The sequence below is a fragment of the Anser brachyrhynchus genome (assembly GCF_964034855.1).
Source record: "Anser brachyrhynchus genome assembly, chromosome: 1".
NCBI classification, from domain to species: domain Eukaryota; kingdom Metazoa; phylum Chordata; class Aves; order Anseriformes; family Anatidae; genus Anser; species Anser brachyrhynchus.
Window position 1 is genome coordinate 102,435,836 of NC_137694.1, and position 11,766 is coordinate 102,447,601.

The 11,766-nt window shown below is 43.2% G+C and overlaps 2 protein-coding genes across 5 annotated transcripts in view; one reads left to right on the plus strand and one right to left on the minus strand.

Moving 5' to 3' along the window:
* LOC308199334 (cystatin-B-like) lies at positions 1 to 4,492 on the plus strand. The gene is made up of 3 exons (XM_080603375.1): positions 1 to 161; positions 2,993 to 3,094; positions 3,810 to 4,492. Exons 1-3 carry the CDS (start codon positions 96 to 98, stop codon positions 3,936 to 3,938), a joined length of 297 nt encoding a protein of 98 aa, XP_080459501.1. The 5' UTR covers positions 1 to 95; the 3' UTR covers positions 3,939 to 4,492.
* The window catches only part of LOC308199367 (cystatin-A-like), a 27,722-nt gene continuing 19,917 nt past the window's right edge, over positions 3,962 to 11,766 (minus strand). For all 4 annotated transcript variants that reach the window (XM_080603442.1, XM_080603445.1, XM_080603443.1 and 1 more), the window contains exons 2-4: positions 9,494 to 9,594; positions 8,823 to 8,924; positions 3,962 to 6,482 (exon numbers count right to left, since the gene is read on the minus strand). In XM_080603442.1, coding sequence (XP_080459568.1) covers positions 6,354 to 6,482; positions 8,823 to 8,924; positions 9,494 to 9,574 — 312 coding nt within the window. In that variant the 5' untranslated portion in view covers positions 9,575 to 9,594 and the 3' untranslated portion in view covers positions 3,962 to 6,353. The remainder of the gene's footprint in view (positions 6,483 to 8,822; positions 8,925 to 9,493; positions 9,595 to 11,766) is intronic.

The following is an 11,766-nucleotide window of genomic DNA, read 5'->3' on the forward strand; positions in this document are numbered from 1 at the left end:
GGCGGCAGGCCCGGCCCCGGGGCGGGAGCGGGGCCCGCCCCGGCGTGAAGGCCGCTGCTGGGCGGAGAGAGGAGAGGAGAGGGGAGGCCGCCGTCATGTTGTGCGGGGGTGTCTCGGCGACCCAGCCCGCCACCAGCGAGACCCAGAAGATCGCCGACGAGGTGAGGGGGACGCGCCGGGGACGGGCACGGCGAAAGCCCCATAGGCCTGGGGCGGGGCGGCGGGGCCCGGGCGGCTCCCGTAGGGCCTGCGCCCGGCGTGGGCTTGCTGGGGCTGGGGCTGCCTTGCGCCCCTAGGGCGGTGGGGTCGCTGCCTGCAGGCAGGCGGCCGGGGAGCAGTCACCCCCCGAGCATACGTATTGAGAAAAACATACTTTGTTAACTCAAGATAAATTTCTCAAATTATCTTCTTTGCTTGAATCTCTGTGGAGGTTTACTGTGTTCTGCCAGTTTGCTTAACGTGAGTGTGTTTCCTGTTCCTGCTTTTCCAGCTCTCATCTCCGTTGCGTTATTTTGTTAGAGTGGTGGCGATGGCCAAACACTGGCCAGATTCAGTGCTCGCAAGCACTGCTGCTGACCCAGAGCATGTAAAATGTGAGGAAAAGCAGGACAGCTTCCCTCCAGCAGTGCACCTGGCTTAGGGATCTCACAGGAACTACCTTTCCACTGCAAGGATTCCCACCCAGGTTTGCTCAGTCTTTGGCTTCTTGCTGGAAGCTGTGGCAAGGATTAGTCAGGGTGATTCTGAACCATCTTCTTTCTAGTAGCTGTTTGGGGAGTAAGCAAACAGGCTGTGCAGATCATCAAAGAACTGTCAGGATGTGATAATTTTCAGCCCTGTCATTGAATTGCAGGTCGTTCGGGTGGGAAGGGACTACACCTCCTGCTCAGTGCAGGATCAGCAGTCCTGGGCTGCTTGGGGCTTTGATCACTCAGGTCTTCAAAACCTCCATGGATGGAAACTGCGCAGCTTCTTTGGGCAACCTGTTGTGCTGTTGGACTGTCCTCATACAAAAAAAATTCTTTCTGTCCTCAAAGGGCAAGTGTTCCGGCCATCTTACCTCATGGTGGCCCTTCACTGAGCTCACTACAGCTTATTGCCATCTCTCTTTCTCGTTTTGGGGGCCCAAAACTGGACATAGTATTCTAAACGTGCTCTGACGAGTGCCAAGTAAAGGGCAATAATCACTTTACTCTCTCTTCTGCGTGGACTCCTGCTGATGCAGCCCAGTATGCCATTAGCTGTCGTTACTACCAGGGCACGCTGCTGGCTCATGTTTAGTGTACTGTCCACCAGGACCCCCAGATCTGGACCTTGATCATGAATTAGCAGAGTGGGTTGAAATTGGTTCTTTCGGGGATTACTTCTCTCTGAGCACTCCGTACTGAGTCAGGATGTCCGTTTGTCATATGCTGTGGTGAGTCATTGCCATGATACCCTGACAAACTACAGCTGCATGTGACTCTGAGCTGTCTGTAGTCATGGAGCCTAGTGCTGACTTTCTGGTGGAAATACAAAATGCGCTGAGCTGAGACAATTTTGAGACCTGTGAAACCAAACTTGCACAACATCTAGGGTTAGTCGGGGAGCACAGGACAGGTTGGGGGCACTGGGATACTTACGTCTACCCTCCACCATGCTTCGCAAAATTTGGAACAGTAGCTCTAGGGATGAGAACTGAAGCCACTTGCTCCATCCTCTGACTCGGGGAAAGAAAGAGGGAGGACTGAATTACTGTGCTTTCAGGGACTGAACCCCTCCGCGCAGCATTTGAGAATGCAAAGTTGTTGGGTGCACTTTGATTTCTATATGCCAAAAAGCATGTGTACACAATCATCCAAACATCATTGCATTACTTTTGATGTACTGCTTATAGCCTGGAGGAAGTATAGAGCTGTGACCCTGGAGGGAAGATGTAGAGTATGGTCACAGCTCCGAGGGTCAGGATGACTACCAATCCTTTCTTGTGTACAGAAAAGCACCAAAGTTTGGTCCAGCACCTGAGTGGTGGCAGTGGCACTCGTTTCCCCCAAGGTGGGATGCAGGCAAGATAGCAAATGTATTAATTTGCAAAGAAGAAGCATAATATAATTGGAAAGAGAAAATATATTCACTCCTGTTGCGTTGGGAGTGGAATGAGGGCTATGGAATGATGCAGTGCTGCAGGGAAAGCCTTCTGGGTAGCACTCAGCTTGCAGCAGGGATTCTAAGTAATTCATTCTAAGTAATTTGTAAATAAAGCCTAAAATCTGCTTTCCTACCCAAGAATCTTACTGTATAGCCATGATGTTCTAGGCAGCCAAGTGCGGGACAGAAAAGCTGCAACTCGTGAGAGCTCATGTCTCTATCAGGGGTACTGGGCAGGTTATTCTGACTTCTTGAGCACAGGTTTTATACTCTGGAAACTGGGAATGATGACTCAGAATGCTTGTTATTTGGGCGGGAACTATTTACAGTTTGAAACACTTCATATTGCAGTTATTAAATGCTGAAAGAACTGTCAAGTGTTGTAAAGCCTCAAGCTGAGGTACGTTGCTTTCCAAGCTTGGTTTTTGGAGGCCTGTCTGTGATTTGAAGAGGGAGCTAACGCTGAAGACAGCCCTCTTATTTTTGTAAAAATTACATATGTTTTAAATCTTCTCTTTTTAAAAGACCTAAAGTCTTGCGTATGTATATAGTAAACCGCTTTACATTTGTTGTTAAATATACAGGACAAAAAGGGAAGCTGAGACGTTACCAGTGGAAATAACGTCAAAATAAATCTTCTAGAATAACAACACAGTTCTTTGTTAGAGGCTGTCTCCAGACTTGGTTTCAGTCTGTGATCACTGAATCACATCACTGTCTTGGCTGTGCTGCCTATCTAGACTTCTGGCCTTGCTTTAACACACAAAAAAGACCTTAAGGGTAATCAGGCACACTGATAGTGTGAGCCTTAAGTCCTAAATACTTGAATATTGCATCAGTCTTAATAACTTGATGTTTCCTTAAGGTGAAGCCTCAGCTAGAAGAAAAAGAAGGGAAAACCTTTGATGTCTTCACTGCAGTGGAGTTTAAGGCTCAGCTGGTTGCTGGAACAAACTACTTTATCAAGGTAAAGGACACAGGGCAGGGGAATCCCTCTTTTTTTTTTTTCATAGAACACATTTCCAATTTTTTTTGTTTACTTTGTGTACACAGGGATGCTTGTGATTTGGCCTTAATAAGAAAATATCTGTGCATGTAAATTAAAAAAAAAAAAGTCACCCCCACCTCCCAGCCTGTCTTCTTTCAAATACTAAATGGAGATAAGCGTACTTTTCTATTATCATAACGATCTGTACTTAAGTTACTCTGTGAAACTTGGTTTTGTAATAATTACACATCCATGATGCTGAGAACTAAAATTGTATTAAGTGAAGTCCAGATGTGGAAGGATACAGTTAAGTATCAAACCTCCTCTGACTCTGCCTATAGTGATGTCACATACAAAAAAGAAAAAAAAAAAAAAGCAAATGTGATCAAAGCATTTAAGTCTTTGTTCTTCCAGATAAGATTAGAGTATTTTTCATGTGTTTAATCACTTCTCAGCAACTCCGAGGCACATTCCCTATCTCAGGCATAGGGAGGATTAGCAGACAGAAGGATCAGGTGGTATTTCCACAAAGTCACAACTCCCAGTCTGCCTCAAACAAGGCCACACCTTCTGAGGTGATGTTTTTCATTACTGTGTCTCTGCTTCCCCAACCTGAAACGCACCAACCTAAATCATCCCTCCTGATGAAGGCGACTGTTACTCCATAGCACTCACTGGTTTTCGTGCCTTTCAGGTCCATGTTGGAAATGATGAGTTCGTGCACCTGCGGGTGTTCAAAAGCCTTCCTCATGAGAATAAGCCACTGAGTCTCCATGGATACCAGAGCAGCAAGACGAAGCATGATGAACTGACTTATTTCTAGCAAACTTACTTGTCTTCCGAATGATTTCTTATGTATATTTTCTATAGGCTGCAAAATGTTGATTCCTGTTCCAACAAAGAACAAGAAAATATCTTTTTTTTTTAACAAAACTGGAAAGAAAATCCATTTCTCTTATTGCCATTTTCTTACTGTGCAATATCTAAATGAATCACATAGCTCTCCTTTCACATTTTGCTAATGCAAACCCAAGTAGCTGCACTGGCTACAGTGCACCTCAACCAGAATATTGTGCCTGAGTTGTGTTCGTGGACTTCCCTGCTCTGGAAGTTGCAGGGGAGTGATACTACCACTCGTGGAAGGTAGACTTGAACAGAAATGATTTTGAAAGCAAGAGAAACAGGAATACTGTAGTCTTTGGAACATTCCCTTAATCATGTTTATCCTCTTGAAGCAGTAGGATGTAATGTCCAGTAGAGGGTGTATGAGTTTTAAAAAAAATTGCTTATTTTCTGAGTCCAAAGAAGTCCTAGAAAGGAATTTGAACTGTACAAGCATTTCTGCACTAATAACAATAAATATTTCTCTCAAATTTAGATGGTATATTTCATTGGCATTTCTCTGTTTTCTTTACTGCTTTTTCAATACTGGTTGCTATCTTGCTCCGTTTTTTTCCATTAGCCTTTTTCAGATTCCAAATGACTAAATCATAGAATCATATAAGTTGAAAAAGACCTCTAAGATCATCTGGTCCAACCTTTAACCTAACGCTGCCAATTCCATCATTAAACCATGTCACTAAGCACCACATCTACGTTTACATGTATATTTGTTTTAATTAGAAATGCTTTGTTTTAATCTGGTGAGGCAACAAAAAACAGTTTGGGGAGGGAGGATGGGGGTGGGAGGAAAAGTGTGTGTGTGTTGGAAATTTTGATATTTTACTTTGGGAGAGGTGTTGCTGCATTCTGAACTGAGAAGAAACAGCCCACCTGTGTATGACACCGGTGCAGATTCTTGGTCCCACACTGAAGAAACTACACATGCACTTTATTACGCTTCTTGTGGCAGGAATGCTGTGTGAGCAAGTAAGTAGCACTGTTTAGAGCATGTTCTGCTTCCTAACCATTAAGTGGAACTTAAGGGAGCTCAAACTACTTTTTTGCATATATTCTTTTACTCACATCAGCCCAAAGAGTCCTCCCACATTCCCAACGTAGAACGTTGGTGGAATACGTCAGGGTTGTTGTGCACTTCTTGTTTTGCTAAAATAAGGTGGTTCTGGAGACGATATTTTTTGTTACTGGTAAACTCTCCATCCTCAGTCATTTTATATGGTTCAAAAAAGCTAAACAGTATTGCCAAATGGTATTCTGAGAGAGGTCAGCTAGCGCTGATAATGCTAGATTGGCTGCATTTTAAGGTTTGTAGCATTAGACAGCAAGATTCAGCTCTTGTGAAAACTTAAATTCACCATGAAAGTACTCCGAAAGTCACAGGAGTCCACACATTGCCTTCTTGCTTAAAGCAAGTCCTTCAAGGACTTAAAGCATCAGATCCAGGCTGTATTATAGAGGAATTGGTGGGGAGAGGGGGGGGCCTCTGCCATGTTTTTCTAGGTACTACATAACCTGTGACAGTTACATGCCTATTCAGTACAGCACCAAATATGAACACAAGCAAGGTGTGGCCTGAAGCCCATTGAAACATTTGATGTCTCACACCTGAGCCCAAGCTCATTGGCTTGGATTGCACTGGGCAATTCAAGAGCACCTACCTGAGCAGCTGCTAACAGAAAAATATGGTTGTCGTGGTTTGGGGGTTGCTTTCTACCTTTGTCCCCTGAGAGATTAACTGAAAATTGATTTCATTGCAGGTTCCTGATGCTACAAAAAAGGAATGAGCTGCATGCATCTCCAGTAAACCATGCTCTCTAATCATGATGGTCACTCTCTGCTCCAGGGCCTGGATGCTGGAATTGAGCTGTTCTTGCTGCAGCAGGAGGTCCCTCTTCCTGCTACTCTGAGTAGGTCATGCCTTTCCTCACCCCACCCTAACCAGTCAAGCTGCCCTTACAGAGGGGCACACAGTTTGGCTTCTCAATTCCTCCTCTAGATTCTCTCACACTTTCTGAAGAGCAGCCAATAGCTTGTCTTTAATGCACTTAGAGCAAACCCAAGAAATATGTGGCCTGTTACACCTAAAAATACTGACAGTACTTGAAAAGAAGAGATAAAAGGAGTGTACTCTGTCTTAGAGCTACAGCACCTTAGGTGGCAGAAACAGCTTTGACTAGTATTTCAGAACCCTCTCAAGCTTTAGTCAGGCAGCAGACCTAGACACAATATGCACAAGATGAAGAAAGCTTTCAAAACTTATTTTATTCTCATGCATTTACTGACACAGGCAGAATCCACGTGCAACTTGCAGAAGTCCGGAAACATTCCCCACTATCTCTCAGAAGTAGGTCAGAGGATCGTCTCTGGTTTTGCCAGTTTGATAACTGTCAAGTCTGGGACCTTGTTTCTCATAAGGAAGGGCTTGAAACACCCTTAAGTGGACGTAGTCAGTATCAGAAACTTGGACCTAGAAATCAGAACAGTGGGAGAATGAGGATCATGTGTGAAACTAAAAGGTGCTCTTATATACTTGAAAGGATATCTTCTCTCAGAAGCTTGATTTTAGGCATATCTTCACTTCTACTTCAGTGACTCTTAGCTCAAGTCTGGATGGTAACTGGTGGCAGAAACTACACGGAGAACTCTATGTCTCCATGTATCACAGATTGTAATAAAACAAGTTTTTTAAAAAAAAAACATCAGACAGATGTTAATGGAAAACCAGGACTTCTTGGATATAGAAGCACCAGAAGAAACAAAAGGAGAAAGGTTTTGATGGCATCTTATTTAGCTCATCAAGATCCCAGTCCATCAGCTTGAAACTTCTCAGGACATTCAGAGCAGGAGACACAAGAATAAGTCCTAATGGCTCAGAGGTGGGACAAGATGCAGAGACCATATCAGCTCCTAGAGGGTACAAAAAGATCTATCCAAAACCTTCACATGGTCTTAAGAACAACCCCAGAGATGCAATGACAACTTGAAAGCCAAGATCCCTTGTCTTATGTACTGTAAACACGCTGGTTTGGTGCCTGGACAGACAACATGACATGTCTTCGTGCTTGCAGGGATGACCATGAGTGAAAAACTTGCCTTCCCCTCCAGAAAACCCACACAAAGATTTTCTACAAAGTTGCGCAGAATTTCCTACATACAGAGCCAAATACAACAGGTGTTCAACTCTTATTGTGTGAGGTCTATGATATTAAAGGGAAGTTTAATGCCTTAGGCTCTTAAGAGGTCTTTACATGCTTTCTGGTGACTGCACTATGTTTGTCTTTGTCTGGATTACATCTCAGCTGTAAATTTGTTGGTAAAATATTAGGGATGTGGAAAATTCCCAAGTATAAAAGAATGACTCTTGCAACAGAGCTCATTCCAGTTAATGCTAAATTGAAGAAGTGTTTCCTGTCACTTGCAAAATTGGGAAAGACATCATCAGTCACCAGTGCTATAAATGTGTTTATTAAGTTTGATTACATATCAGTCTTAATTTCTGAGTAGCTTGGTCAGGCTACTCAGTAGTAGGTAGGCTACTCAGTACTTGGTAGGCTTACCATGGACAGCAGGCAAGTACTTTACACATGTGATTGCCTAGGTCGGCAATAAGCACTAAGGGAAGAAATGCAATGGGGCGTGACTTCTGGCTCTACCGCAGCCTTCCTATGAGTTTTTGTACTCTTCATTACTCACTATCTTGTCCACAAAATGAAGGCACATCTCACAGTAGCAGGGGAAGGATAAACATTTGTTTAAGTAAGACTCAGAATGGCCATATAATAGGTAGCCTGTCAGTACTATTCCCTTGTACCCTCAGAATGTAGAAATAACTGTTAAGAATTATTTTAAGGAAGGACTCAGGAAAGAAGGCTTGGCCGTATCTGTCCTTCCTGAGATCAACTAAATATGGGAATCTGAGAGCAAACGTTCATTATGTCTCTGCAGAATCACTGTTCCCCAACCCCTGTCTGCCAGTTCTCTTCCATAAAAAACAAACTCTGACTCTTGTCAAGAGAGCACATCCTACCCACGCTTATATCCACACATATGTGAGGTTATAACAGGGCATTCACATGCAGGGTTTGTGCTATGTACAGAAAGCCAGCCTGCCCCGAAGCAATGTTTTTGAGCCTTCAGTTCTGGTTGCAGGATATGCCCTGCAATTTCTTGTATGTTACTTCTCAGAAAACTGCTGAAATCCATGGGTAAGGTTTTCCAATAGAGGATGAATTGCACTACATTTGTCGGCAAAGTGGTTTGTTTGTTTGTTTAAGTAAAGAAAGAACAGGTGGGCTGTACCTCTGCAGCAGATGACACAGAACCAAAGGGTCAGCACACGTGCTTGCATGCAAAACTAGTTAGAAGAATCTGGGATGCTCGCATTAAATTAAAAAGTTGACTAACTCTCCAACAGATGCTCAGGCTGGCCTCAAATTAATTATATTAAACACTACTGGAGGACACAAGAGGGAATATGAAATCTGTTGCTTTGCCTTGAAAGGCAACAGGGGAGCACGGTTACAGCTAGTTCAGATAATTTGAGCTGATAAGGCTATCCACTGACTTCAACTAAGATTATCTTACAAAAGTTATCATTCACACCTGAAGAAGCACAGTGAATGTTAAGTTTTTATACTTCTATTCTAGAGTAGTGACAGAGGAATTTTATAAGCAGCTACAGATAGTGTTGATTCTTGTTAGCCACATCAGGTTTCCTACATGTGCTTCCCTTTCCTGCTATAAGCCACTGTGCAAGTCACCTATATTGTTTGACTACAGAGTAATCCCTCTTATAAAACATACAAACCTTAATGAAGTAGTTTATTCCAGCAACCACCTGAGTCTTATATTCTATGGCTCGAAAGATATCATATGTTCTCTTTTCCCTTCTTTCAAATTCTGGCTTTACCTGTAAAAAGAAAAGGAAAAAATGGTAGGCAGATTCATATTTAGGCTTTTCCTTCCCATCTACCACTCCAATTCTCAGATTTCTAAACACACACCTGTAATGAAATAAACCCAGAACCATCAAAATAATTCAATTTACAACTAAATCTCCAGCCTTCTTTCCTATTTCAAGTGTTGCCTCCAGCATTCTTTAAAATCACATTAGAGTCAGGCTTCCTAAATGATTTTTTTCCTAAAAGCTGCGTATCGGTACCTATCAGGTACAACCTTCTCCTTTCAAATACAGCAATCACAGTGCTAGCACAGTAGAGTTGGTCTTTTAATTGTATGCAAAGATTAAGTGAAGGTAGCCAGTACTATGCCTGCCTATGGACAAGGATGAAACAGAAAAGTGATTTGTTTTTATCTTACTTGCACCGTGCCTACACAGAACACTGAGAAAAATACTTACTGACAAAGGCATTTTCAGCTTCTTCAGTTTAAACACTCAGTATCACCACCTGGTCTCCCAGCCTTGGCAAAAGATTCACCCTTCACGCAGACTTTATCTTCAGATAGGTTGCAACTCACCTGGTCAACAATATGCTGGATTTCTGGAGTAGCAGGCTTAGTTTCAGATAAGCCCCCGGGTACCATCGTGGCAGGTAACATCTCCGAAATGATGGGTGGTTCTGAGGCGGGAAGTCCAGAGCAGTCTGAGAAGAGTCACCAGGCACCTTGTATATATATATATATACCTATATGTACCATGGAATCATATGACTTTTAACATATAGAACCAACCATTACTGCAATCTTAATCAGAATATAGCCTGGCCGGCAACTTTAAAGGCTTCAGGAGAAGTGTTTAATGCACAGAGGACTAATCAAGGGGTTTCCTGGGAATTGGCCTGTCATCAGTAGGATTATATTGTGAGGGAACATAGTACATCTCTATATTCCTAAGAATGTTCTTTGCATACATTGTAACATGCCACGTCAGAGTAGAAAAATGCCTATGGCAAACAAAGCTGGAATCACACAGTATGGCCTTCAGTTTAACCATTAACAAATGAGGGGAGACCTCACTGCGGCCTACAGCTTCCTCACGAGGGGGAGTGGAGGGGCAGGCGCCAATCTGTTCTCTTTAGTGACCAGCGATAGGACCCGAGGGAATGGTGTCAAGCTGAGGCAGGGGAGGTTTAGGCTGGACATCAGGAAGAGGTTCTTCACTGAGAGGGCGGTCGCGCACTGGAACAGGTTCCCCAGGGACATAGTCACTGCACCAAGCCTGTCAGAGTTTAAGAAGTGCTTGGATTGTGCTCTTAGTCATATGGTCTGAATTTTTGGGTAGACCTGTGTGGTACCAGGAGTTGGACTCGATGATCCTTGTGGGTCCCTTCCAACTCGGGATATTCTATGATTCTGTGATTCTATGAATTGCCCTTTACTTGCTAAATTGGGATGTTGACCACCCCCTGGTGATATGGGATATGGCCCCCTTTTGCAATATAGCATCCATGGCTGATGTTGGAATTGGTATGTTATTACAAGGACGTAGTGCCAACCTGCAGGTCCCTGTAGTACCTTTGTACACAGCTACTTTGTAAGTATGAGAAAAATAAAAAGTTACATTTAGCAGCGATAACTTGATACAGTGTTTTAACCAATTTTAACCAGTGTTCTAACACCCTTAACCAATTCCAAGTTTTTCTGATTAATGATTCCACTCCTTTTGCTTGGTACCCTGACATGGGTTTGTGTGGTCTGTGTCCTGTTTGGATCTGTTTGGAAACAAGGTCTTGCTGTTCCCATGAATAAGCTGTACCGCAAAAAGAGACTTGGTGCTTTGACTCCTGTCTGTACAAGATCCCAGCTTGAAACATTTTATGGAGATCAAGTTTACACAGGGATTCATGGGAGATTTCAAAACCTGGATACTTATCCACCTTTACCCCAGCTTGCACTGGAAAATAGGAAATACCCTTGGGCCAAAATTTAACTGGGGATAAATATTTCCAGTTTCTCAAAGGAAATTCCAGTTGTGCCTCCAAAGAAATACTAGTTTCTGTAAAGACAGGTATTTTCCAGTTAGGATTAAAGTTGCACCCAGGTATTTTCTATAATCCTGTTAACAAGCATAGTTGATGAATCCCGTCAGTATTGTCTCCCAGCGGGGGAGGATCGTGAGGTAGATGGTTCAGAATGCAGGACCGGGGATCCCACATGTGAACTCTGTCTGTCTCACGATTTGGACCAGGGCATCCATATTCAGCCGTGGTTTTGACCTTTCATCATCTAGGGGCCAAACATTGTCGCCTAGATCGAAAAGGGCCTCTAGCTGGTCCAGATGCCCCTGAGCGGTGCAGTGATACTCCAATTGGTCTAGTGATTGCTTCAATGGTTGGGGCATCTTTTCCCCTATTTTTTTCAGGGTTAGACAGACAAGTCTGAAGCCTGGCAATATATTCCGCAATAGAAGATTCTCCCCAAGTGAGACGATTAATACACCACCACAATAATCATTTTGCTCTATCAATTGATGTCATTTGAATTTCACTATACACTGCCAAATGAACTGCCACCTGACTAGGAATAGGATAACCTGGATTCCATTTTTTGTATCTTTAAAACTTGTTCTTCTAAAAATTCATCTAATTCCAAATCTTCAGCTTCTTCCTTAGAAACCAATACTTCTTCTGGGGCAATGTCTGTGCCAGCAGGTGCTAACTCCTGTGACCTGGCAGAAGCCTTTTGTAAGGTGATGGTGGTTTGGTAAAAATCTTCTATCAAATCTGCAAAGTTGGTGGCTATAGTAACAGTGAGCATTCAAACTTTCATTAGACCAATAAGGCTCAAGAACA

Coding starts and splice junctions, on each gene's coding strand:
- LOC308199334 (XM_080603375.1), top strand. CDS start 96: ATGTTGTGCGGGGGTGTCTCGGCGACCCAGCCCGCCACCAGCGAGACC. Junction 162..2,992: donor CCCAGAAGATCGCCGACGAG/GTGAGGGGGACG, acceptor TGTTTCCTTAAG/GTGAAGCCTCAGCTAGAAGA. Junction 3,095..3,809: donor GAACAAACTACTTTATCAAG/GTAAAGGACACA, acceptor CGTGCCTTTCAG/GTCCATGTTGGAAATGATGA.